Source organism: Tetrao urogallus (assembly GCF_951394365.1).
Source record: "Tetrao urogallus genome assembly, chromosome: 5".
NCBI classification, from domain to species: Eukaryota; Metazoa; Chordata; class Aves; order Galliformes; family Phasianidae; genus Tetrao; species Tetrao urogallus.
This window is the reverse complement of record NC_136818.1, coordinates 31,172,210-31,198,374: the sequence shown is the minus strand read 5'-3', so window position 1 is coordinate 31,198,374 and position 26,165 is coordinate 31,172,210. Positions and strand designations below refer to the sequence as shown.

Sequence of the window (26,165 nt, the reverse complement as noted above, 5' to 3'; positions counted from 1 at the left end):
TGGGATCTTTGCACATGCTTCATTGAAACAGTGACTTCAGGAACTGTTTTGGGGAGGTGTTGTGGCACGATGCAGCTCCTGTGGGTAGTATGAGTTAGACCAGTTCTGCTGAACATTTAATTTTGTAGAACACATAGGGTTGCAAGAAAGGTTGGTAGTTGTGTCTGCGGGGAAGGCTCACTGAAGGTGTCATTAGAGAAAGTGTGGAGATCAGCTGTTGAAGTGCATTTTCCTCTAAGTGCAAGTAAGACTGGACAGAGTTTATGCAGTGGCAAGGAATATGTTTTTGTAAGCTGTGAGACAGTTGTATATCCCCTCGTCCATTCAAGAATGTTACTTCTTGTGTAGTAGAATATATATGCAACTATTTTGCAAAGTTTGCAGTACGTTACATTTTAATGTAATGTAATGGAACTGATGCTGCTGGATGTAAAAAGTTTCTTAGGAAAGTAAAATAAATCCTGTTTTGAACTTCTTTTCACATACATTTTAGACGTGTTTCTAAAATCGTGTTAACTATGAAACCGTATCGGTTTGGGACAGCTGGAGATGAATTTATAGAATCATGTATTATGGCAGCTGTAAAACTTCATTTTTATTCATGCTTTTGCCCCAAAATATTATTCAAATCACTTATCTTTTCAAGCATTCGGAATTTGTGAGTTTAATTAACCTTATTAATTTATGTGCTTGTGTAGACAATTAATTTCCTTTTTCATGTCATCACTGTAAAAACTGGCCTTGTTCCAAATGCTGTGATTAAATGCTTAGGAGCTTGTATTTTGCATAAAGCCTTTATTTGTCTTTTTGTGTCTGTTACTTTCCAAGTAAAGAATGTTGTTATAACACTTCTCTTAACTGTGTCACTTAGTTTGATGATTACTTTTGCAAGGTTGATGAATGCATTCAGATGTGTACGTCAAAGAAGTAGTTCAAAGAGGGATTTAAGCTCTAAAGTGTAAGAGGGTGCAGCTCTGGTGTCTTGATTCTGTCTGACTGTTGAAAGTCAGCGTATTGATATGTCAGGAGATGATATGGATGAAATGTAAAGCGCACTACCAAAGTGCAGTCTTTGTAGCATGTCTTCTTCAGAATTTAAAAAGAAGATAGAGAAGGAGAGGTGTTCTTGAAAAACAACATGTGGATATTTATTCATTAAATTTTTGAGAGTAATTGGTCTGTTTCATAATTTTTGATGTATTTTAACTATTTGTCTTATGCACAATGAATTCTGTCATGTTTCAGCATGCAAGGATGAATTAAGATTTGCTAGTTCAGGTTCAGCAGTGATAGTGGAATTGTTGACAGACTTTGTGATAGATCAAGTGAAATCAGCTTAGGTAAAGTTTAAGTACTTCTGTTCATTGGAAATGTAGCTTTGGATCTCTATGCTCTGTGTGAAAGAAGTACTAAAGAAGTACTTGAGGAAAAAAGGAATTTAACATACTTTTCAACTGATCGATACTGCATACAACCCATGCGAGGTTAGAAATGGCTGTTCCTCCATTAAGTAACTCCATTCCCAACAGCAGTAATAGTTTGCATTCCTATTAAAAAAGGTAAAGCCCGCTTTCATTAATATGCCTAAGTCATTTATCTTTCAGCATATCCATTAATCTCTTTAGGTTTTATGGGCTTAGTTCTTGTTTTTTAGCAAGTTTTTGACTTCATGTACAATACTTCGTATTTTGCTGAGCCCATTTGAACAGAGAATCAAGATAATTCTACCAAGCAGCTAGATCCCTGAGTATTTCTGTGTTCTCCCTTTTGTGGTTAGTTCTATATGCAGATATTATTAACTTGACTATTAAAGCTTTGGGTTTAATTCTTCCTTTCCCTGCTTGCTTGTTGAGTTCTTGACTGTGATGGGCAAAGGTGGTTTGAAAGTTGTAGAAAGTGCTCCAAAAGGTTGTGCCCCGCTGAAGGTGAGCATGATGCTGTATTATTAATAGATGGCAATATATTCTAATATGGCAGAATCTTGAATCAATTTCTCTACCTGTCTGCACCGCTGTCAGCTTTGAGAGTATCACAGGGATGAGAAAAGAGTGTCTGATAGGAATTTAGCCTGCTGTGTTGGCTGCCCCAGGCTCAGGTGATGTCTGTTGATCCTATCGTTGGCTCCATGGTCATCACAAAGGCTTTGTGATCATGTGTTATCCTTAAATCCTTGCAGTCCCCATTGAAGTCAGCCTGCTGGCATGACTGTTTCCATTGAGAAAACCAATGTGGACAGGCCAACAGAGACCATTCAAGAAGCTGGGCAGATTGGTTTGGTTTCTTTTCACTTTCTTTCTGTAGAGAATCATTTCTGAGGCTGAGATTTTTCACTGCTTTATACATCCCCAGGAGGGCTCTGCTACTATAGCTGCTGGTGCCTCTTGTTTCCCACACTGAAATTCCCAGCTGCAGCTGGGAGCAGCGGGAGCCTGTTGAGCCGTCAGCTGCTGACATTTCAACTCCACTGCTGTTGGTACAGGCCAGATGGGTACATGAGCATCACTGGCATTGCCTGCTGTGGCTGATAGACCTATCAGCAAAGTGACACTTCTTGGAAGAAGATAGTCACCTTAGAAAGCCTGTAAGGTGTGGCTTGAAGTTAATTTCAGCAGTTCAACCCTAAATTTAACTGAGAACTATGCAGCCTTTTGTTTTCTGAAGGTTGTAATTAAGTTGTAATTTTAAGTTGCAAAATAAAGCTCAAGAGATAGGCATTGTAACCAGCTTGCTGTGTCGTACGTTGAATAAGTTGTATTTGTTTAGCATGTATCTTAGCGTGAGTAAAGGAGGTGGAGAGATGAAAAAGCTAAGTTAAGAGCCTGGACAGCCAACTGGCATGACTAATGCGTGGATGTGTTTTTCTGAATATGTTATGGCAGAAGTCTGATAAGAAACTTCAGATTGCTAGTTGCTCGTGTTATGCTGGGAAGAGGGAAGTTGGTACTTCAACAAGAAGCAAACAAGTATGAATATTGAGATTTTTTTCCAGCCACATGTTTGTAGATGTTTAATTTTTCATGGCGTGCTACAAAAGAGGGCTATAACTGTTGCATTTTCCATGGACGAAAGGTAAACTTCCTCATTTCACTGGTAACAAACTCATGTTCATCATTAAAATTTGTGTCTAAATCATTAGGCCTTAAAATTTTCACATATTAAGGATCGTAATTGCGTAAGTCTGTCACAGAAATTCTATGTATGAAAAGCTTAATTCCAGTAGAGAGATGCTGTAGAGGCAACAACATAGAAGTACGTAATAAAATAAATAATAATAAAATAAATTATAAACTTGGGTTTATAACTGAGCCCCCCATAAGCATAGGTCTTCAGATAGGTGGTGTCATGTAATGAAAGGAGCCTTGCATGTCGGTGAGGTGCATAGTTATGTCTGTTACATCTGTGTCCATATGGGAACAACTATCACGTCTCTTCCATTTGGTTTCCTCTGTGGTGTGCGTATAGGAGTAAAATGAACATGGTACCCCAGTTCCATATGATGAGGACCTTTAGAGCAAGACCTGGATATCAGGCTTTGAACAGTGTAGGGTGGGATGGAAAATTTCTGTAATTGAAAATGACCCTCTTGTTAGATTTGCAACACAGGAAGGATCCCCCAATTTTTTTTTTTTTTTTTTCCAGGGTGCTACAAATTCCACTTAACAGAGAGTAAACTTGATCTCTATTAGTTTTCTTAAAGTTCCTTTCTTAAAATAATTTTCTTGCAATCCTAGGTAAGCAGTTTTTCTCTGTTCCATGATGTTCTTCCACTTATTATTCTTCATTTAAATCCTTCTTGTACTATAGAAATTTTTCTCTCGTTTCTGCTTCCTTTATCCCTAATAAGTTGCCTTATTATTAAAAAAAACCAACCAAATAACTATTAGAATACAACACTGAATCACGCATGCTGACATTCTGGTTTTGAATTGCAGCTCACTGCTGTAGATGCGGACGAGGGACCCAATGGACAGATAGTGTATGAAATTTTGGCTGGGGATCAGGGAGACTTCATCATCAATGACCGAACAGGCCTTATCGCCATTGCTCCAAGAGTTGTACTGTCAGTGGGGCGATCCTATGCTCTCACTGTCAAAGCATCTGATAGCGCTCCTCCTGCACAGAGAAGGTAATTCATCTTATCATGAAACTAATTTTTAATCAGTGCTTAGCGGTGCATAAGAAGTGTGGTGTGCCTGTACACCTATAATTCTGAATTGGAATAAGATTCATTGTGTTCTTTTTGGTGTCTAAGGCTTCTTTTCTGCAGAAGTGTCGTGTTAGAAATCAGTTTAATGTGTTTACTTCTAGCTACTTGTATTTTACATGTAGTACATAGATTTCATTACTTCATTTCCTTGTAATGGTGTTAGTTTTTTTTTTGAAGTCTGCATTATGCTGTAGTTGTGCACACACATTTGTTAAGAGAAATTGAAATGAAGGGCTATAAGGAAGAAAAGTGAGAAAGGAGGTGCTTTGTGTTGTGTTCAGCTTGCTGTGATGCAGAAAGGATCAGAAACAGTCTGGTTGCTGAGCTGGAGACATTCTTCCCACATAGAGGATGTGCTGCGGCATGCATGACAAGTTGTGCCAATGATGAACAGTATCCCCACCGAGGCCTTAGTTCGTAGCACAGTTATTTTGGTTCTCCATCAGCTGATAGATAAAAGCAGTCTGCAGATTTACCATGGGTAGAACAGGGCCCTCTCATGTTCAAAAAACAAAAGATGTTTAGTCTCACTGATGGGCTTCTTTTGATTTTGCATTCTGCATCTGTCAGCTGTGCACAAATGCTGTCATGTCACGAGGGAATTGCATAGAAGTGGCTCTCATATTCTTTGTCTAGTTTCATGTATTGATAATGCATCGACTTCGTTGTCCAAAGAGTGTGATAGAGAGCTGTAGTCTCCAGTGTTTAAATTTCCCACAGACTTTCCACTCTTATTCAGGGAGGTGGTAAGAAGGAAAGTAAATGTAAAAATTCTGTTTTGTGAGTCTTTTTTTTTCTTTGGGACCTGCTGCTTCTTTTCTGTCTTCAAACAAACAGCTCATTCTCTTCTGCATAAATTTTGCAACAGCATTTCCAGCCACTGAAGTGTTCTGATTGTTGGGCTATTCATAGCACTAATATCTGATAGCACTGTTTTGTGATTGAATTTTTTCTTCCTTTCCCTCTGTTGCTTGCTTTCTTGATAAACCATCTCTTAGGGGAGCTGATAGTAGATTGTTAGCAGTGCTGAAGAGAAGATTGTGGACTTAGTGCTGTATTCTGCTAACACAGTATTTAAGCGGTGTACAAAAGTCAATAATGCAACTTCAGAAGAGCTTCAGAAGCCAGCAGCATGGCCAGCCAGCAGTGGTGGCTGCTGTGGTACAACGTTGATTGCTCTCAGGTTAATTTAGAGAAATCTTTCTGTCCTAAAATACATATTTCTGGTGATGTGTTGGGAGGAAGTGCTTCCTTCTCTGACAACATCTTCCTTGAAATAATCTTCGTAAGAGGAAAAGCTCTTATTTTATTATCACTTCTCCTTGTCTCTCTTTTTATGGAATTACAGCATACAGCTTTCTTCATAGCTTTCAATTTGTGTAACCACAAACCTCAGCATCTAGGCGGTGTTCCTGTAGTTGGGGCATGCAGCCTCAGGGCAGACCTGGCCTTGTTGAGCTGAGATGTATTCAGAGCCCAAGGCTGTTCATAGTGTGTCTGTGAAGGTTAAAAATTCATGGAGCTCTAGCGAGATACTGCAGAAGGAACTGTGTGGAGAATTCATCCTATTTGGCAAAGTAGATTTGGGCAAAAAGATATTGCTGCCTTCCTGCTCTTTTTTTCCTCTGAGATTGGAAAACCAGAATTGAGTTGACAGGGCTTTCAGCAGCCTCCTATGATTTTATGTAACGAGTCAGGATGAGCTTATGTGAGCTGCAATTTGGAGCTCTTTAAAGCTGTCCTTTTCCATCACTTAAATATCATTTCCTTCTTTTTTGCTGTGAAGTGCTTGGAGTCTTGTAGTAGGGGTTGCAAGAAATTCTTGCAACTTCATCTACAAAACTGTCACGTTGTGTTAAGTGCCTTGCCATTGCCTTGGTAAGGCAGACCCAAAAGCTAACGCTCCTCGGAATGGGCAGATGTTGTGTGTGTGCAGGTAGGAAGGCTTGTTCCCCTGGAAGTAAATATGCTGAGGACGTTAATGTAACTTAAAATAATTGAGCATTTCTTCCCAGCTCTGCATTGTAATACAAAATGTTCCAGGTTGACTGCAGTCAAGTGTAAACTGACTTGAGTTGAAACTATCCCTTTGCTTCTGTACAAAGCAAGGGCCAGGTATGAAAGCTGGTTTAAGAGCAGCAGTTCTGTAGCCTCTCTGAGCACTAACATAAATCAAAATTATTTATGTCTAGCTCTTTCTCAGGGCACATTAAATTCTTGACATGTATCTGTGCATAAAACAAGGTTTACGTGAAGTTCTATTACAGTTTCTATCTATAACAAGAAAAGAATACTTTCTGTTCGACTTGATTATGCAGAGATAGTGTGGCCAAAGAGAAATTGGCCCACGTATATATAAGTATATTCATTAGACATTATATAATATAGTGGTATGTAGAAAGCATGCAGAGCTAAAGCAGAGTTGGTGATGCAGTCTCAGTGGTTTGTTGGCTGTGCTTTCTTTGCATTACCATTTAGCTGGGGCAGCATAAAACCTCTGTTTCCTTGCTTTTCTGTGACTTTGTCAACATCTTTCAATTCCTCTGCCCTGTTCTTTTTTCAGGGTATTCACCTGTTCTTGCAGTGCTGAACTGCAGTTGTTAGTTGTCAGCTCTGCGCCTTTTCTTTTTCTATAACAGTGTAGATTCTTCCAACCACCTGAAATTGGAAAAAATAAAAATAAAAAAAAAAAAATAGCTATTTAATCCTATGCTGCTTTTCGTTTGCAGCCTGCTAGTATTTTATTTCTGTCAGCTTGTCTTAAAGATTTGAAGAAAATTTGCTTACTACTGTAGTGAGCAGAAACCATTTTTTAAAGACCTTGATAGACAATGAATCAGCTTGGGCATTATTGAAATGTAGCAGAATTAAAAGTGATAAAGAACAGCCGTTTTTTATTAGATGTTCAGCAGTAGAAGAAAAATGCACACTAAAATTCAACTACTTGGTTGTGTGTATCAAAGTCATGAACTATCTCAAGAAAACACGCAGTCTGAGTTCTCAGGTTTTGTCTGTTCGTTCATTTTATCTGGTTTTCATCATTTGGTGATGATATTACTTTATTCCAAGAGTGTAAATGAGGAATGTTGATTCAGATTAATGGGATATGATGAAGTGTCACAGACAAGAAGGCAGGGAATTTCAGAAAGTGACTGTCATTTGTAACAAGGTAGTCTACACTGAGTAATCAACTGCAGTTGTTTGTGTCTGTCTTCCCCTGAATGTGCTGGATTTGTTTATATTCATTGAGCCACTAGTCTGCAAATTCAGCTTTTTAAATCTTTCCTAATAAGATGGATGGTGAGGCTTTGTCATTTGCTGATGCATTTCAGAGCAGGTTACATATTTGTTTTGAGTGTGATTACATCAAATAAGGAGCTGGCTGTTAGAATCAAAGCAGCAAGATTTCTCATCCCCTGTGTTAGTAGAAGCAGGCAAACCCAGCACATACTTCAGAGACACTTGGATGTGATTAGGCACTGCAGCACCTCTGTGGATGAGAAGCTTGGGATTGCTCATGGCTAACAGGGCTTCTGGGCACTGATGGAAGTTTGGGAAGCCATTGTGGCATGGCACTGCTAAACCTTGAGAGCTCATTGCAGTGCAGTGTGTTGTTCACACAGAATCACAGAATCACAGAATCACACGGTTGGAAACGACCTGCAAGATCATCTAGTCCAACCACCCTCCCATTCCTATCAGTGCCACAAGCTACTAAACCATCTCTCGTAGCTCCTCATCCAGGCGCCTCTTGAACACTACCAGGGATGGTGACTCCACCACCTCCCTGGGCAGGCCATTCCAGTGCCTGACCACCGTTTGAGAGAAAAAGTTTCTCCTAATATCCAACCTAAACCTCCTCTGGTATAACTTCTGGCCATTTCCTCAGGTCCTACTATTTGCCTGGGAGAAGAGGCCAGACCCTTTTGCACCACAGCCTCCCTTCAGGAAGTTGTAGAGTGCAATGAGGTCTCCCCTGAGCCTCCTCTTCTCCAGACTGAACAATCCCAGCTCCCTCAGCCGCTCCTCGTAAGACTTGTGCTCCAGACCCCTCACCAGTTTCGTTGCCCTTCTCTGGACACGTTCCAGGGCCTCCTCAATGTCTTTCTTGTAGTGAGGGGCCCAAAACTGAACACAGTACTCGAGGTGCAGCCTCACCAGTGCTGAGTAGAGGGGGATGATCACCTCCCTGCTCCTGCTGGCCACACCATTCCTAATGCAGGCCAGGATGCCGTTGGCCCTCTTGGCCACCTGGGCCAAGATGCAGGTGCCTGAAGGTTCTGATGTCCAGCTGCTGGATGGCCACTTCTGGAGCTTTCTTGAACCTCTCAGGGCCTCCTGGAGGCAGCAGCGGCAGCCCCATGATCTCCTTAGAGCACCTCAGCCGCTGCTACCAGGTGAACACCCTACCTATCAGCCTGTCATCCTGCTGCTGGAAGACAGGGAGTAAGAAAGGTCCCTTTGAGCCAAATCTTCCTTTCAGTTTTCATCTCTAACTTTGGAGTAGTTGAATATCAAGAGTATCTACAGCACAATTGTGTAAGGTCTGTAGCGGGTCTCGAGGTTCCCAGGAGAGCTTTGAGCTTGCAAACTGGGATGTGTTTTGCATTACATTGGTGTTAGTGGCTCAGTGCAGTCTGGGTTTGCCATGTCTCCTCAGTGGCATTGAAGCCTCCTGTATTGCCTTGGCTAACTCACCTGATTTATCCCCACAAACCACTGCACTGATGCAGCCTGCTTGTGTGCATCATCTTCCTCCCAGCATTACCTCTCCAACAGTGCTTTCAGTTCCCTCTCTTACAAAGGAAGGAAGCAAGCAGTACCATGACAGGGATGCTACAGGGAGATGTTGTGCTTAGCAGCAGGAGTTATCATCACAGGATTTGTCATCCTCTTCTAGAGGACCAAGGGATTACAATGATGAATGCAGCAACATGTTATTGTTTTGTTTTCAAGAGACGTTATTTAGCTTTTCCTCTATTAATGTTGCAGCCATGTTTCCTATTGATGGGGAATGAAAAATATGTCCTGAAGCTTTCAAAGGAGCAAGGGGAGATTGTTAGACTTGCAGAGAACACAAAGAGCAAGACAGACGATGGTTGCCTTGTGTTTGCTGATGTATTGACTTTGACTTGTATTTTTTTTTGTCTCATTGCAGGAGCTCTATTACTACTGTTTATATTGAGGTCCTTCCACCCAACAACCAGAGCCCTCCCCGCTTTCCGCAGCTGATGTACAGCCTGGAAGTCAGTGAGGCCATGAGGACTGGGGCCATTTTGTTAAACCTGCAGGTACAGAAGCTTTTCTGTAAGCCTTCACCACGTTCCTTCTATTTGTGTCCATGCCATGAGGAGTTCAGTCCTTGGATGTAGTGGAGAAGGACGGTTTCTAGGGAGAATGTCTATTTGTAATAAATAGCCCCTTTACACATACTGTATAGGAAATGGATTCGGATGTTTCTGGAAGATCTTTTTTTTCTGGCACTGGATGTGCTAAAAGACACCATAGGCTGCACATTGGATGAAATTTATGATAAAGAATGTCATGAATGGCTTAAAACTTGAAAAAAAACTGAGTTTCTCATGTGTTTTTGTGCCATCAAATCAGAATAAGTTGGGGACTTCTGCACCTCATTCCCATTGAATTTCAGGAAGATTTTTGGCACTCAGCCCTTCTTTAGCCTGACAGAATTTGAAAAGCATCCAAAGGTGCTTATTCCCTTCAGTGCGTGTAACAACTGCTGCTACAGGCTGACAAAAAGCAGGTTTCACTGCCTCATTCTGCAAACATCTCTATTCCGAGCAACTATCCCGCCCAAAATAGCTCTGCAGGTGGAAGCAGTGAAAACACATTAATCCAGTACTGTTTATAAATAATGCTGCATTAACCTGTTTTGCAGACCCATGTTGTTTCTCTGTGTGGTGCTACACAGTTGATGTATCAGTTTTCTGCTGGCTTATTTTCTGTTCCCCGAGCTTTTGTGCTTTGTGCTGCTGTGTCTTGAAAGCCAGCTGTGCAAAGTAGACAGATAAATTACCATTCTTTCAGTGTGTTTTTTGGGGATCAGGACGTTAATATTATTATGAAATAATTATGGTCTTAAGTCTAAAGCGATAAACTCAGTGCAGCATACTCTCCTGAGATTGGCTTTCTCTCTCCCTCTCTCCATATTCAGACTTTATATAAAGCCAGTCAGAGGAAGATGACTGGAGATACCTGAGCTAAACAGAACCATATGGAGCAAGTAGCCTGTATCTGCTTTAAGTCAGTGTAGCTCTCCTGAAATCTGCTGAACTTGGTGGCATTAGCATCAGTCTTTATCAGCTGAGGGATTTGGCCCTGTATACTGCACACATTCAGTAAATACACAGAAAATAAATGATCTGACCCAAAGGGTGTGAAATAAAAGAACATTGAGTCATTGGTGAGGGTGACTGGGTAAGTTTCACTAGCCTGCTGAAAACTGATGGAAGGTGACTACGGATGGCTAAGCTGATACCACCTGTGCTGAGGGACGATGACTCATTTAGCTCAATACTGAAAATTAGCTGCTGGCGCAACTTTAATGTGAGTTCAGAATCAGAGATTCATGCTGCTCAGGAGCCTTCTCCACACTGGTGGGGAGCTGCTCTCCTTTGGAAACACCATAGAAAAGAATAGAATCAGGAGCACACCAATAAGCAGAAACACTTGTGTTTACTTGGCAGGTGTTAGAATGTGTGGCCAAAGATGTGAGTAGTCTTCAGAGGCAGAAAAGCCTCTGCAGTTTCTAGTGTTTCAGGATTTTGTGTGATTCAGATGTGGTTAGAAAGTGAAGTGTGTTGTTGGAATAATCTGTCTTTATTAATGTTTAACTTTCCACCAAATGTTCTGCCTAGGTACTCTTTCCAAATGTATCTTGGTGTAAGGTATGCTGAGTAAGCCTGGGAGATGGCCAGGGCCCAGCTGGGATGCTGGTGATAGAGCAGCGACTGTTCTGTTGCTACTTGGCCAGGATGCTAGAAGGGACCAATTACCCTTTTGGGAAAGAGTGAAATACATCAGTTTTAAGAGCTTTGAAATTACACAGAAAATGCTGTCTTTTGGTTATTGTTACTGCAGTGTAGATTTATTTTATTACCAGTGCAGTGTGCCTGAATTGAGTTCAGTTGTATGCTTTTTGTTTATGAAAAATACTTAATTTTTAAATGACAACTATGTGTAGCTTTATCTCTTCAGGATTTGTAAAAGATAGTTTCTCTTGCAGGACTGATGGTCCTGAACATGGAAAGCAGTTGCTTTGTCTTCATAGAGCTAACTCAGCTTCCTCATTCTGCATTAATATGCTCATCTGTATTAAAGGACTTTTATTGTGTGGAGTATATTTCTGTCTTTCTCCTTTTTTATTTCCTGCATAAAATCGACCAGGACATTTTAAACATTCATAAACTTCGTATTTAAGCTTTTGAAATTTTTTTCCAGGTGAGGCTATCTGCTAGTCATCCTTTATTTTTTGTGGAATTTTAACAGTAGCTTGGGATATTGCCTCTAAATGGGTAATATTACCAGCTCCCAAACATTTTATAGATGTCACGTGTTAATTTTCATGATGACTTTTAATTTCACAAGTGGTCTTACTGATATAGGAATGTTGATTAGGGAAGGTTAACGTTATTTCTGATATATCTGTTATTTATTTTATAATATAACCCGTTGATTCTGACTGGTGTTTTAATTAACAGCAGTTGAGATTAAGTAATGTGGTATTAAATGATCTTCTCTGTATTAATTTGTAAATAAACCAGAGTTTATTGCATGCCTGGGAGGCTTTATTGCTTTGCGTTTTACCAGACGTTAATTAAAATATGCAAATCTCATCTTTCTGGGAGTCTGCAGTACAGAAATAGGATTTATTGTGGTCCAGGTGCGGTGCCAAACAAAGAGGTGACATGTACTATGTATAAAGTCCCTGTATACAATTAACCTAGAAACAGTGGATGTAGGATGTTGTTTTCTTTTGAACTGAAGATTTTAAATCTTTTTCTTACATACATAATAACTTGCTATTATTTGCAGTTTTTTATTTCTGATTGTCTTTCTGAGTGACTCCTGTCTTGTTACAAATGAGTGTAGACCACAAATGAACCTCTGAGAGATTCTTACATGTGAGTTGAGGGCAGATCCTCTGGAGGTAAGGTTAAGAGAATACCCTAATGGGAAAGTATGGAAAGGTCCACTAAAGGCAGAAGCAGTGATGTGGTTTCAATGATTCAGGATCTACTGTTGTCCTCATAGGTGCTCTCTGATCACATTTTCTATATCTAATCTTTGCAAGCTTTCATAGTCTTGTCTAACAGCTTTTTTCCTTGTTTTTACCAAGCAGAATCCTGTCCCTTCCTGTCTTCATTGTAAGGTGATCAGAATTCTGCTGACGCTATCTAATGCACTAGTACCTCCTGTCTCCTGGTGCTGTCTATGGATTTCATAAACCAATTCCCTGTACTGCCACTGATGGCTTTCATGAAAACATGGATCAGCATTGGAAGAAGTATGCACACCTTTGCAATACTAAATGCTATCCGATGCTGTCTGAACCTTAATTTATAATCAGTTTAATTGCAGCTGAATCCCACCTTCCATGTGGTCATAATGTTTTCGTCACTTGTTTGTGATGTCACATAAGGCAGTGTGAAAAGCCCTGCTCTGGCGAGGATGCATTTTTACATCCCCAGTTTTCCTCCTACTTACACGACTTCTTGTCCCGTTGTAAAAGAAAATTAGATTGCTTTGACATCTTTTGTTCTTGAGAAATTTACCCTTGCTATTATCCATCTCCATATTGTCATCTTGGGTACTTACAAATAATTTGATTATTTGTTGTTTTCTGGGAATTGAGCTCTACCTGTCTGCTGTGTGATTTCCTGCCTCTTTCCTTTGTGAAAGATGTAGCTCGTGTTTGCCCTTCAGCACGTATGTCCTCTGTGAGTTTTCAAAGAAAACTACTAATGGCTTTGAGATTGCTTCAGCCCATGTTTTTATACACTAGGATGAATTTCATCAGGCTGTAATTTCAGCAGGTGATTTGAAGAAGCTCTGTTTATGTACATATGCGCTGTGTTGTTCTTCCCCTATTCTAATTTGAAATTTTACCCCTTTGCTGCCACAGTTAATTTTGTTACCTGTGTGATAGCAGCTGGGATGCAAAGTGTTAGCCCTTGGACCTGCTCAGCATCCTTCCTGCTTTTACTTTGTGACATAGTTCCACACTTCTCAGATTTACTCTAACTTGAACATCACCTATTATTCTGTGTGGATGGGGAGTTAGGTTAGAAGGTTTTGTTGATTCTGTTTGGTTTGTTTGTTTATTTTCATGGTATTTTTTTTACCTTAAGTTTTTTGGTGGTTAGCCCAAAGGTACACAATCCTTGACTGTGGTCTACAGCAAATGCCTAAAGAAAACTAGATAAGAAAATGACTATTGAAAAATGAGGAACACCAAAATACTTTCTCTCCTTATCTTTTTTATTTTTGACATGTCTCCTATAAATCCCATATGCTCTTATTTGGACCTGTTGGTCGACCGTCATGCAGTACTCATAGCAATATTTTTATTGTTTTACCTGTCACTTTGTATTTTGAATGCTGGATGTTTGTAACTGTGATGCCATTCAGTAAATGGTATTTTCTCTGGAAAAGCACCTAATAGTCTTTTGGGGAAAAAGGTATGTGTAAACCGGACAAAAAAAAACCCAAACCAATTATGTGGAATATTCATGATGACTTTTGGAAACAAATTAGCCAAAGCTTATCTTCACAAGTAGTTTACTCAACTTTGGAAAAATTCTTTTGCCATCTAATAAATGGAGCAGACTTGTTTTGATGCTGTTAATAGTTCTCTTCTAAGTTCTTATCCTGATTTTCATCTCCCAAGAAAGAAATCAAGGTGTAGGGTGAATACTGATACACCCACACTTCTCAGTGGAACAGAAGCAAAAGGACTGGGATTCTGGTAAATTTAATCTGGATAAGAAATGGGAACAAAAAGTTGGAATGAAGAAAACAAAAAGAGCCATTTCATTGGTCTATACTTGCACAAAAGTAACTGAATAAAGCTTGAGATTCATATTGCACTGCTGTGTGCTCACATGTAGTAATGATGAGGAAGTTTGTATTTAGGATGCTGTTGTTCCTCTGTAGGATGAGAATTATGATGCACTACAGCTTGATCGTAAGCGGCCCACCTGTAATTATCAGCACTATCTTAGAAATAGATCAGCAGCATTCCTGTAGAGGACTTCAGTGGAACTTCGGGGGTTAATTCTCCAGTTAATAAATGGAAGGGAAGAATGAAAAGCTTTGTAACTTACTCCATTTTATCTTCTTTTCTCCTAAAGGCTTTTGATAGAGAGGGTGACCCTATAAGATACCTCATTGAGAATGGAGATCCACAACAAGTTTTTAATCTCTCTCAAAGGTAAGTGGAAAAGCCTTAGAATATAGACCTGTAACTTTCCAGTCAAATGAGTATGTGGGCTGAGAGCAAAACAGATGACTTGTAATCAGATGTATTCATCTTTTCTCTAGTGTCCTTGGACACTAATGAGAGCTCTGTGGATGCTACTGTACTCAGGAATTTTTCACAGGGGACTATTTATTTATTTTAAACACTTTAGTAGGTAAAGCCTATTGAGGTGGAAATTTTCTATTTAAAAGAGTGACCAGGGATTAATTAAAAACCTTTACACTTGTCAGCTCTTGACTAATGACAGGTATGGTTTTTTGCTCTAGATTCCTACCTTCAAGAATTTTGGTCTGTGGTGGAAAATCTTTTGAACATTGTTTTATAACCTTTTTTTTTTCCCCCTTAAATTGAACACCAATTTAGTGCGGGGAAGAAAGAGTATTTCACGGCATAACAAAGCACCGTGTAGGTCTGTGTCTGCCTCATCTCCTTGATTTTACGCAATCAACTATTATTTATATTCCAGAGTATCTGTCTTATTTGCAGGAAGAATGGAGGATGGTGAGCTGACATCCTGTGGTAGGTGGTGGGACAGGTGTAAACTGAGGCTTATTTGCTTGCAGTGTGGGTATAATAGTAAAATCTCTCCTAGTTTGGTGTAAGGGAGACATTGTATGGGTCCTTATATTCCGAGCAAGTTGGAGACCTCATTGCAGTCTTCCAGTATTTAAAAGGTGATTATAAAAAGGAAAGGAATCAACTTTTTACAAGGGTAGACAGTGGTAGATCAAGGGGGAATGGTTTTAAGCACAAGGAGGGAAGATTTAGGATGTATGTCAGGGGGAAGTTCTTTACAGAGAGAGTGGTGAGGTGCTGGAACAGCTGCCCAGAGAGGCTGTGGATGCTTTGTCCCTGGAAGTGTTAAAGACCAGGTTGGATGGGACCCTGGACAGCCTGGTCTAGTACCAGATCTGGAGGATGGAGGCCCTGCCTGAGGCAGGGGGGCCGGAACTTGATGATTCTTGGTGTCCTTTCCAACACAAGCCGTTCTATGATTCTATATATTAGACAAATTGGTTGGAATTTGGTGATCCTTGAGGTTCTTTCCAGCCCAAGACATTCTGTGATTTTGTGAGCAAGCAATGAAATTACTGACTACTGCATCTCCTGCATGTGGAGAATCAAACAACTTGTGAAACAGTGTGGGAAAAAAGCCTTGAAGATACCAAGAGATGCTAATGCCACTAATATTAACCATTGGTATCAATGGGATCTCTAACAACAAATATACATTAGACAAGGAAATGGATGGATTAGAGAATAGACTTTCACTGAAATGATCAGAGAAGGAAGCAGTGTTGGGCTGCTGGCTTCACTCACTGAGTAAGGCTGGAGTTTTCTGTGCAAACTGGAAAGAGAGTGTGCCTTGTTCATCAGTTCAGCACAACAAAGTCTGTAGGCTTTTCTGTGCTCACAATACTAGTAATCATTCTGTGAATGGAGAAACCTGATTAGTCATACTCTGACACCTTTGGAACTCGAGTATTGGAGAGTGCACCTGCTTTCAGTGGAGGTGCACCAAGGGCTGGTTACTCAGCAGGTAGCTGTTCCATATCATTTGTGTTCAGCACAGCACTTTCTGCTTTGCATCATCAAAATCCCCATAGTTCTCCATACCGAAGAGATTATTATTTTTTTTTTAATGAAATGCACAAGTTCTGGGCATCTTTGGGTGGCCTGCCAAACCCACTGTGTTGAGAGCAGATTGAGTCCTGGATAGCTCCTGTATTGTCCAGGTTTGGATGTAAACACTGTGGAGATAGGCAGAAGTCAAGCTGTTAAAGATGGTATGTGAATTTGCACCTGTGAATTGAGTCTGAAAACAGGTAAGAAAACACTGGTGTGCTCTCTGAAGACTATGGACACAGCACACATCTGTAGTCAGTGTTGCAGTGCCAGGCCCTGAGGGCACTCTCCACCTCGACCCATGTCACCTGTCCTTACAGGGGCAGTAAGGGAGGGACAATGGCACTCCTGCTCAATGCCACACAGCCCCAGAGCCTCTCATGAGCAACCGGACCCACAGAGCCCCCAGCCTCACGTCCCTCTATGTGCATGTCTGAAGATCACGGTGCTTTGAGGGTTTCAGCACAAACTCAGCAGTTTCCTCATCTTTTGATCTCTTGTTACCTTTTGGCAAAAAGCAGAGCCCTTCAAAGTGTTTTCTCCTCTCTGTTATCCTTACATGTCTTGTCCTGCAAAATATTTGTACAAAGTTTTCTTCAGCCGTTCATGCATTTTTCTTGTAAATGCTGAAATGCCTAGAGGGAAGCTTAAAGTAGGATTAATATTAAAGCTTGCAGTTTGTGATTGGCTTATGAAGGCTACATGAGATGTTTTTACATAAAGATTGACGCATTTTTCTATACATCAAGGCCAAAGCAGTGATCATGAACGTGACTCTATCTCCTCTCCTTTTTTCTCATCTGGATTATTTTCTTGCATCATGGGACATTTCAGTTATTTGCTGTGTAGTTGCCTACCTAGCAGCATGGATAGTGAATGTTGTCAGTGGTACATCTATCTACTATATCTCCTTTATCTAGAAATCAGTCAGAAGAACATGTGATGGTTTAGTTTTTTTACTTTGGTAAAACAGCTTTATCACAACCTGTACTGATTCAGTGCCCTGTAGTGTTCCATAACAGAGAAAGTGGTGATTGAAAGCTGGGATGTTTGCAAGTATATCTGAATCCACGATTTAAACTCAGGAGTCTGTATAAATCAACTGCTGCTCAAGTGGTAGAGAGGAGAAGGCTGTTAAAGTAGTATAGGATGGTGCAAAAATATTGCAAAAACTGACACAGATGCATGCAGCTATAGATCAGTGTTAGTAAAGAATTATTTGTCATCCATATTTTACTCCCAGTTCACCTTTGGTTCATTTGTGAATTAATACTTTACATCTAAGTGTGTCATGGTGTTTTTTTTCTTTCACTGTTATCTTCCTATGAAAAAATATTCTGTTCATGTTTTATTGTGGTGTTACTCAACAAAATACTGAAATATGGTGGGTTTATTATTATGGCTAATAGATTTGCAAAAACGCCTGAAAATAAGAGAATTGCTAGAGATGGGTTTAGTTTCACACACATATATTCGCATAATATTTTATATATATACAAATAAACATATGTAATTATATGCCCAAACTTTCAGTATCTGTCCATTTCTCTGGAAAAACGCTGACTCTTCTGGAACAAGGTTATTTGTTGAGTCTTCAGCATCCCAAGTCCTGCCCTGGGAGGAGGAGAAGGAGGTTCATGGTTTCTTCCTGCTCACTATAGGATAATTTTTTTTTGTTTGATAACGTGCTCTGTATCACACATCTTCTTTCCCTTCTCTGTGTAAACCTGGCTAAATACCTGAATTTAATATGTATGGTGTGTTTTATATATTCGGATACCTGCTTGTTCTCTTTGTGACTCCAGACTGGTTTGGGGCAGCCCCTGGGTCTGTGTATCAGTAGCTGACCACTGGTGAATTGCTTGTAACCCAGGGCATCTTGTGTCATTCTGTACCTCAACTCCTGCTCTAGAGGCCACGTTTGTGCTGCCCCATACCTCGCTGAATCCCCACAGAGGAGCACCATTAGAGCTATCTTATAGTTTCAAAATGCATATTAAGAAAGAAAAAATGCACAGCTCTAGAAAATGAAGTAAAGATAGGGACATTTAAGAAAGCAGTTGTTAGGTTATGAATGTAGCTCACATTCAACCAGTTAAATTTACACTTATGCCCAGCAAGGACATGTGTCTCTTACGTACCTATAAAGTTAAATGGAATAACGTGGAAAGTCACTGCATACTGAGGCAGAAAAATCATATGTTATGATTTTCTTAAAATGTTTCAAACTGCACATGGCATGTCTGCTGGAGTTTCATAGGAGAAGCTACTCACCCATGCAAGAAGAGGACAAATGCCAATGTGTACCCATGTTCGTCACTGTGTATTTGGAAAATACATTGTGGATTGAGTGGGGTTTGTGAGAGGCATTCATTTGTTGCTTCACTGACAGTGTTCCAGTAGACACCAAAAACCAGTAAACAGAAAGCCTGGCTTTAGCACTGGTGATGGGAGGATCAGTTGTGCCAGGAAGGCTGAGCTGAGGTTAGCTTGCTTGGAGAGGACTGCCGACTCAGAAAAGCATTTCTGATCTTTACTAATTCAGAACACGTGAGTCCACAATAGGTCCCTGTCTTGCTTTAGAGAACCTCAATGATAGCTTTCAGAATTCTGCAGGAGGAAATCAGTACATCCTAGAAATGAAGTCCATGTTGCTTAATGCAGATTTACAGGAATTTGCCCCACTTTTGAAGCAGCGCTTTAATTCATTGCTAATTTTATCCCTTGTGTTCATGGCCTCCAAATAGCCTTTCATCATTTTCTCTTCATAAATGAGCATCAATAGTAACAATATCATGATTTATTTTCCACAACGTCCATACCTGTGTTAATACTTTATTATTAGGGAATATAGTAAATCTTGTACTTGCACTGAATGAGCAGTAGCTCGTAGCAGCACTTTATTGCAGTTATGCAACATGCCAGTAAGTAGCCTTTTCCTATATAACTCTAAGGAGATTCATATTTATAACCACCATGTCGTATTCCCAAAGTTTAGTGCTGTAATCCTGTCAGTGTGCTATTGGGACTCCTCTGTGATTGATAGACTGCTTGTGGTTCTCTCTCATTTATTATAGCACTGTGGCCTCCTAACAAATTTGAGCCCTTTGTAGGACTATCTGTAATCCTGTATATGACTGTTGCTATTTTAGTCGTGAATTACACATGTATTGGAGGAGAAAGCAAAGAAATTTGCTCATCATTTTTATTAGCTTTTACCGATACAGAGCATGCTTTCAGTTGTAATGAAGCCTTTGGAGCTTATTAACTTGCTCAAGGAGAAAAAGTCATGTATTGCAAAGTAGTGAAACAAAAGTGCTCATAGAAATTTAAAAATTGTCATTTTGATAATGTTTCATGTTTCTGTTTTGTTACTAGTTCTGGACTGCTAGCCTTAGGAAAGCCCTTGGACAGAGAAAGCACTGATCGCTATATTCTGATCGTTACAGCCTCGGATGGCAGACCAGATGGGGTGAGTTTCCTCTGAAAGATTAAGAATTGGGCTGTTACAGTGTGTAGCCAGATACTTCATATAGTCTCCTTGTAGTATCTAGAAGTCTGCAGCAGTGTCAGTGTGGGGAATGTACTGTAGCGAGGTCACTCAAGACAAATGCAGTGCAGCCATTCTGCTGTGGACTCATGCCATGGAATAATAGCATAGGTGGAGAAGTCTCTAAGTATGTGACCTTAAAATTGCTCTTTATAGGAAAGATGTAAAATAATACATCTGCGTTACCTGGGCTATTCTAGAAGCCTGTGTTCAGCTTTAACATTGAAACAGAAAAATCTTTGCCAGTTTGTTCAGAAGCCATCAAGAAATCCCCTGTGTTTGGACCCGTGTTCACCCTGTCTTGGCTGTTGCAGAAGGCAAATCTTGTGTGTTATTTCTTTGGCATGCTGCTTCTCCCTACTTCAGCTGCTTCCATTTACGAAGATTTGCCTTCGTGCTCAGTAGTTGCTTAGATTCTTTTTCCTTAAGTATTTATAAAGTTTTTAGAGCCATTATATTTTTCCATGGTGATATGGAGTAACTGTAACAGAGCCTGCTCTTTTTCCATTAAAAAGCTGGTTACAGCTCTCCTCAGTATTTCATCTTAACATTTTTGGTTTTGTTACTTGTCAACTATTATCAAGAATGGTCTTGATAGCTATGAGTTCATTTGCTTTCATCTTAAACTTCCAGCTGTGAAATGTGATGATGTAAATAAAGAAATTGCTTTTGGTTTTGGACTATGTTATGCTGCTGAAATACCATTCCATCCATGGAAAGGCTATTGAAGGCCAGAGAAGGCAGTGTTTAGGGTTCCCTAATAATTACCACCCAAAGAAGTGTGATGACATCAGTGGAAGATATTAGTGATTATTCAGTGCTAGCATAAAGCTCACCATTTCTCAAAAAGCATAAATTCTTAACTAGTATAGCAGCTATCTGACAAGCAGGAGGCTGAGCAAAGCAGCAGTCGGTCACTGAACTCTTGGGTACTGTGTGTTCTTGACACAGAGCTATGTTGTGTTCACTTCCCTGCCATCTCCTTATCTGCTTTCCTCCCTCAATACCATGTGTTTTTTTTGTTTGTTTTGTTTAGTTTTTATTAACGTTGTGTTGATTGCTCTTACAGTGTAATGTGGTTGCACTCTTCTGCTGCTTGGTTTGGGTTCTCTTACCTGAGCTGTAGCTGTTTCTGTTTTTGAAGATACATTCTGTTGGTGGCAGGGACAGTTATACTCATAAAATTGTTCTGCAATATGGCTTACTTTACAAGCTGGCTTAATTTCTCTTGCATACTGCGATTCTGCTGACACTACACAAATGGATGAATAGTTAGCTGGATTTGCCACCCACCAGGCCAGTACCAAACATGAAGCTATAAAAGTCCCTCTGTTCTTGATTAATAAACAGTTGAAATAGGGCAGCTCAGCCAATTAAATCTGTGCTTTTTTCCATTCCAGGCAGCAGCATGTTTGACTAATTTGCAAGGTTTCCCTGTGTCTCTGCACAACTGTTTGGTCTCCAGCAACTAGTCCAAGCCCCTGCTATAGCAGGTTCCCTACAGTAGGTTACTTAGGAAATTGTCCAGGTGGGTTTTGAATATCTCCAAAGAAGGAGACTCCACAACCTCTCTGGGCAGCCTGTTCCAGGGCTCTGTCACCCTCACAGTAGATTTTCCTCATGTTCAGATGGAGCTTCCTGCGTTCAGTTTGTGTCCTTTGCCTCTAATCCTGTTTCTGGACACCACTGAAGAGTATGTCCCCATTCACTTGACTCCCACCCATTAAATATTGATAAGCATTGATAAGATCTCCTCTCAGTCTTCTCCTCTTCAGGCTGAACATCACCAGGGCTCTCAGCCTTCCTTCACAAGGGAGATGCTCCAATCCCGCATCATATTTACAGCTCTCTGCTGGATTCTCTCCAGCTATGAGCTCTGCCAGTCAGCCGGTTTTCTATCCACCTATTAGACAGATCACCTCGGGTCAGGGCATTCATGTAAATTAGCAAATTGATAATATGGCAGACCATTCTCATTAACAGTGTTGATGCCTGTTTACATGTCAGTGTAATTTCATGGAGGACCTTTTCTTCTTAATTAGGTTAAAGCATAAAAACCTTGGTGTCTCCTTAGGAGAAAGATAGCTATAACTACAGAACTCATGCTCTCCAGACTAATTCACCAGCTTGTCATCAAAATCCTCTGTATTGAAAATTTCAGTTAATGCCTACAAGAAAATGATCATTGATTGAAGAACTGGTTTCAGTTTCCTGTTTGACCCCCACATTCTCTAACTAACTAACTCTTCCTATTGCCATCTGTGAAGTCTGTCTGAATGCAGTTTTGTGTTGGAAAAGCCTCTGCTTTGCACACCTTACAGCTTTGTTTTTTGTTGTTGTTGTTGTTTTTTCAATTATTCTTTTTCTATATCATTAATAAAGGTTCTAAGAGACTTTTAACTATGTTGTTACACCACTAAGTAGCTGAGGTTTCTGTATTCTAAGACCCAACGTTTATTTAGCTATTCAGTGCTGTTTGGTGACACTCCTGTCCTCACACACCACCTTTTGACTTTTAGTAACTGCTTGTTCCATCAGAATTGCTTATGCCTCCACCAAGCGAGATGACTTTCCATTTAGCCATGTGGCCTGGCTGACACCATTTCATCACTTTACATACCTTGCAACTCTCTGGATTGCTTAGAATGCTGGACTGTGCTTCCTAAGTTATTGTTGCTCTGATTGATAACCTAGAGCATTAACAGGCTGGTTTTTTTCTGACCTTGAAATACACAGCCTGTCACCTCTCACTGTTAACACTACAGTCCGACGAACAATTAAGGATGCATTAGCTGAGTAGTGAGGAAAAAATATTTTTTTTTTTCCTTAGCAACAGGGCAAAGCTGTAGATGGGCAGGAGAATGTCAGGTGAATGAAAAGAATGTTAAGCTCAAATTTTATCAACCTGTGGTGTGTTTGGATGGGAAATCAAGGCAAGAATTTATGTCTTCACATTTCATGGAGTGGCTGGAAATAGGACAGGACTTTCGGCTGAAGAAAGGAAAAGTTTTCCATGCTCTTTATTTTTGGCTCGGAAGAGCATGTGTGTTGACTCATATATATATATATATATAATAGCTCCACTCTTGTTTTACTGCGTACTGTATGATTTGCGTGGATTTTAAATCTCCATACAAGTGGACAGTCATGGAAATACTCAGCCCTATACCCTCCCTGCTTGATTTTGACTATTCAAGTCCTGGCAAAACAGAGCAGCTGGGTGCCTTGTTCACAAAGGCAGTCAGGAGCTGGCAATATGGTGTGGTTACATAACATCCCATTCATTCATTGGTCACATTCTCCTGTGTGTCACTGAAGACTCAGCTTTACTTGTCCTGTTTTCCCACAGTGTATCTTAGTCACCGGATCACTAGTCTATTTCACTAATCACTAATCTAAGTCCAGAAAAACCTGTTGTCCATCTTTTATTTCCAAGTTGTTGAATAGGCATTTTGGAAGACGTTTTAAGTCTTCTTTGTGTTTTGTGTATGTGGTTCTGAGTATCCAGTGCTGATTAATAAGACTGAAGTACCACAATATTGAACTTTCAGGTGTGGCTAAAACATCCATAGATTTGCTCTGTAGTCCGTACAGGAGCTTGAATCAGATTGGTGAGGCTTAGGACTGAGAAGCTTAAAGAATATGCTGCTGGATACAGCATGCAGAAGCGTGGTGCTCCTGGGCAGTCAAGGTAGTCTCTTTGTCACAGCAGTGCCATCTGAAAGACCAACCATTAAAAAATGTTTGCGCATCTAGTGGTGTAGTTCAATCATTGCCACAGGCTGTTGTTAATGAAAATGGAATAAAAGTTGTTGTCCTAGATGCTAGGCAAAGATGTGGTAGAACAGCTTATCCTAAAAGTGTTCTGCCAGGGCCTCGGAGTGCTCCGGTGTTGGCACAGACACCATACACTATTCTACCTTTCTGCTTCTTTTCCTTGGCCAGAGCAGTGCAACACTTCAGATGGGCATTCAGTCACTGAGGGAAATACAAATAGTCTTATTTCAGTGCAGTGTGTGTTTGATGAAAGCTGCACTTTGAGATTTCAGTCATCGAAGAGGATCGCTAATTATTTAAAGCATCCATCTCCCTTGACATTTAGATTAATTACATTGACTGGAACCAACAGGTAGCATTAGATCAAGGTAATTTAGGCAAGGATTTACCACTTGAATAGCATGCAGGGAGTTAATTAATTACAGTAAATTTTCTGTTAGTGCTGTAAATATTATCTGTATCTGCTTTATACCAGTTCCCTTGTCCATTAAGAGTAAAGGATGCACAGGTCTTACAGTAAATACTCACTGAACAGATTTTATATATGCAAAGGTTTGTATTTTAGAAGGTTTCTGCTTAGCTGACCTTTCTGTAATCAATAAAGTGGGACCGGAAAAAAAAAAGGGCTCTGTACTGTACAACTTTAGAATTACCTTGATGTGGCACATTTAGTGAGATTTTTCGGTGCAGTGGAAATTAATATTTCTTAAATTCATGAAAGGGGACAATATTGTGCTTCCTTGCCTAAAGAAACTCCCCTTGAAATGATGTTAATGTTAACTGTATAAATGGTAGCTAAAGAAAAATCACTGTTCTCCTGGAAATTTATGTGCTTCATATCAGAAAGCCTTAACTTGCTTTTTATCTGTTGTGAATTTTCCGTTTAGAAGTGAGAAAGCTGCCTAGCAAGACTTCCGCTTTAGGAGAGAAGGGTTTTCTCTGACCGTGAGCTTGCTTTTTTCACACCAGCTGTCATATATTAAAGTGAGATTTGGAAGGCTCCCGAACATCCAGTGTTTGTACCACTTGTGTGCTTCCCTTACACAGGTGGTACTCCCCATAATGGCTTTCATTTCAAATGCAGGGAAGAGGTGATTTAAATAATCATCGTGAAGAAGTAAAGTACTCTTGCTGTCTCTTGCTGCTCTGCAAATAGATACAGAGAGTTGGAGTTCTGACTCCACTGTCAGTGGCTGGAGACTGTCCCACCAGTGCCATCCATTTGTCAGGGTTCTTCTTGAGTGCATGTGGGTTTCTCTTCCTTGCCTATGGAAGTTCTTGTGGTTTCTCTTTGGCTGTGTGAGTTCTTAGTTCAGAGGGGTTTGCTTTAGGGATTTTTTTCTTTTCTGTTTCTCTCTGTCTTCTTCCCAGACTTTTTCTGATCTTTTTTCATCACTGTCAAGCTCTAGCCTTGTTTGCAGCCTCAGTTCTCCTAAATTTCTTCTAGTGCAGCTAGGCATTTCTTCTGTATAACTTGGAGAGGCATGTAGAGAGTCAGTAGATGTTGCTTGTAAAGTTCTCATACTGTGCACTGGAAGGAAACAAGGTCTGAAAATAACTGCGGCTCGCAGCTTGCTGATAGGAGCAGACTGCAAGGAGCAGCATGGTCCCCCTTCCTCGTGGCCTGGTGGATGTTGTTTGTTATGTTTATACAACTTCCATGCACACAAACAGGTCAGCGAACAAGGCCATAACCACTTCTGCATATTTACCCATCCATTTTTCTAGCTTTCCATCCTCCTTTACCAATAATTTTTGGACTCCTGATAGCAGTGTCATTCTTCAGGCTGCCACTCTTGGAGCACTGCACAAGGACACCACAGCAGTTTTCGTGGTATACCATTCACGTGTGTTTAATGCTGGTCCTTTTTGCTTCCAGTAACTTCAGATCTGAGCAGCCATTTCTCCTGCTTTGTAAAGAGTAGGTTTTATTTCAGACATCCTAAGTGTTGTTCTCCTGAAAAACAGATAAATCCTGTTATGTAGATCAGAAGCATTATTTACAGCTTCTTTTTAATCAGATAAAGCCCTGGGCTTTAACTCAGATCTTATTATTTGCAAACTAGTTAAATCTAGAGATGGTAACGTTTGCCTTAGAGTTTGTCTACATTAATAAACTTGCTTGACATCAGAGCTGAGAGTACTTCCTCTCCAAGGCAAAGAATGTTCTCAGCAATTCCCAATCTTGATTTAAATGGCAGCATACAAATAAGTCACAAGTGAAATCTTCAAATTTATCATCTGTAACATTTCTCAGGGTTTGGTGTACTTAGGATGAGAGATATTTGTGCAGGCTATGTAAATGATGCATTTATTGCTTCGAGAAGAATGATATGTGTAGGGACTACTTTCTTGGCCCTAAGAAAGCTATAAATTGCAGCCGCTGGTCTCTTGTTTGACTTACAGTTAATATGAAAGAGAAGTAAGCACTGTTTTCTTCAATAATAAATGGGAAGAGCCTGGTATGAAGCTGTAGCACTTTTTCCTCTGCGTGAATTTCTGGT

The 26,165-nt window shown here is 40.2% G+C and overlaps 1 protein-coding gene across 4 annotated transcripts in view; it reads left to right on the top strand.

Annotated features, from left to right (window-relative positions):
- Positions 1-26,165, top strand: part of PCDH15 (protocadherin related 15) — a gene marked incomplete at both ends in the record, with an annotated part of 312,883 nt that overhangs the window by 159,129 nt on the left and 127,589 nt on the right. For all 4 annotated transcript variants that reach the window (XM_079536322.1, XM_079536319.1, XM_079536321.1 and 1 more), the window contains 4 exons: positions 3,933-4,126; positions 9,366-9,498; positions 14,581-14,660; positions 19,713-19,806. In XM_079536322.1, coding sequence (XP_079392448.1) covers positions 3,933-4,126; positions 9,366-9,498; positions 14,581-14,660; positions 19,713-19,806 — 501 coding nt within the window. The remainder of the gene's footprint in view (positions 1-3,932; positions 4,127-9,365; positions 9,499-14,580; positions 14,661-19,712; positions 19,807-26,165) is intronic.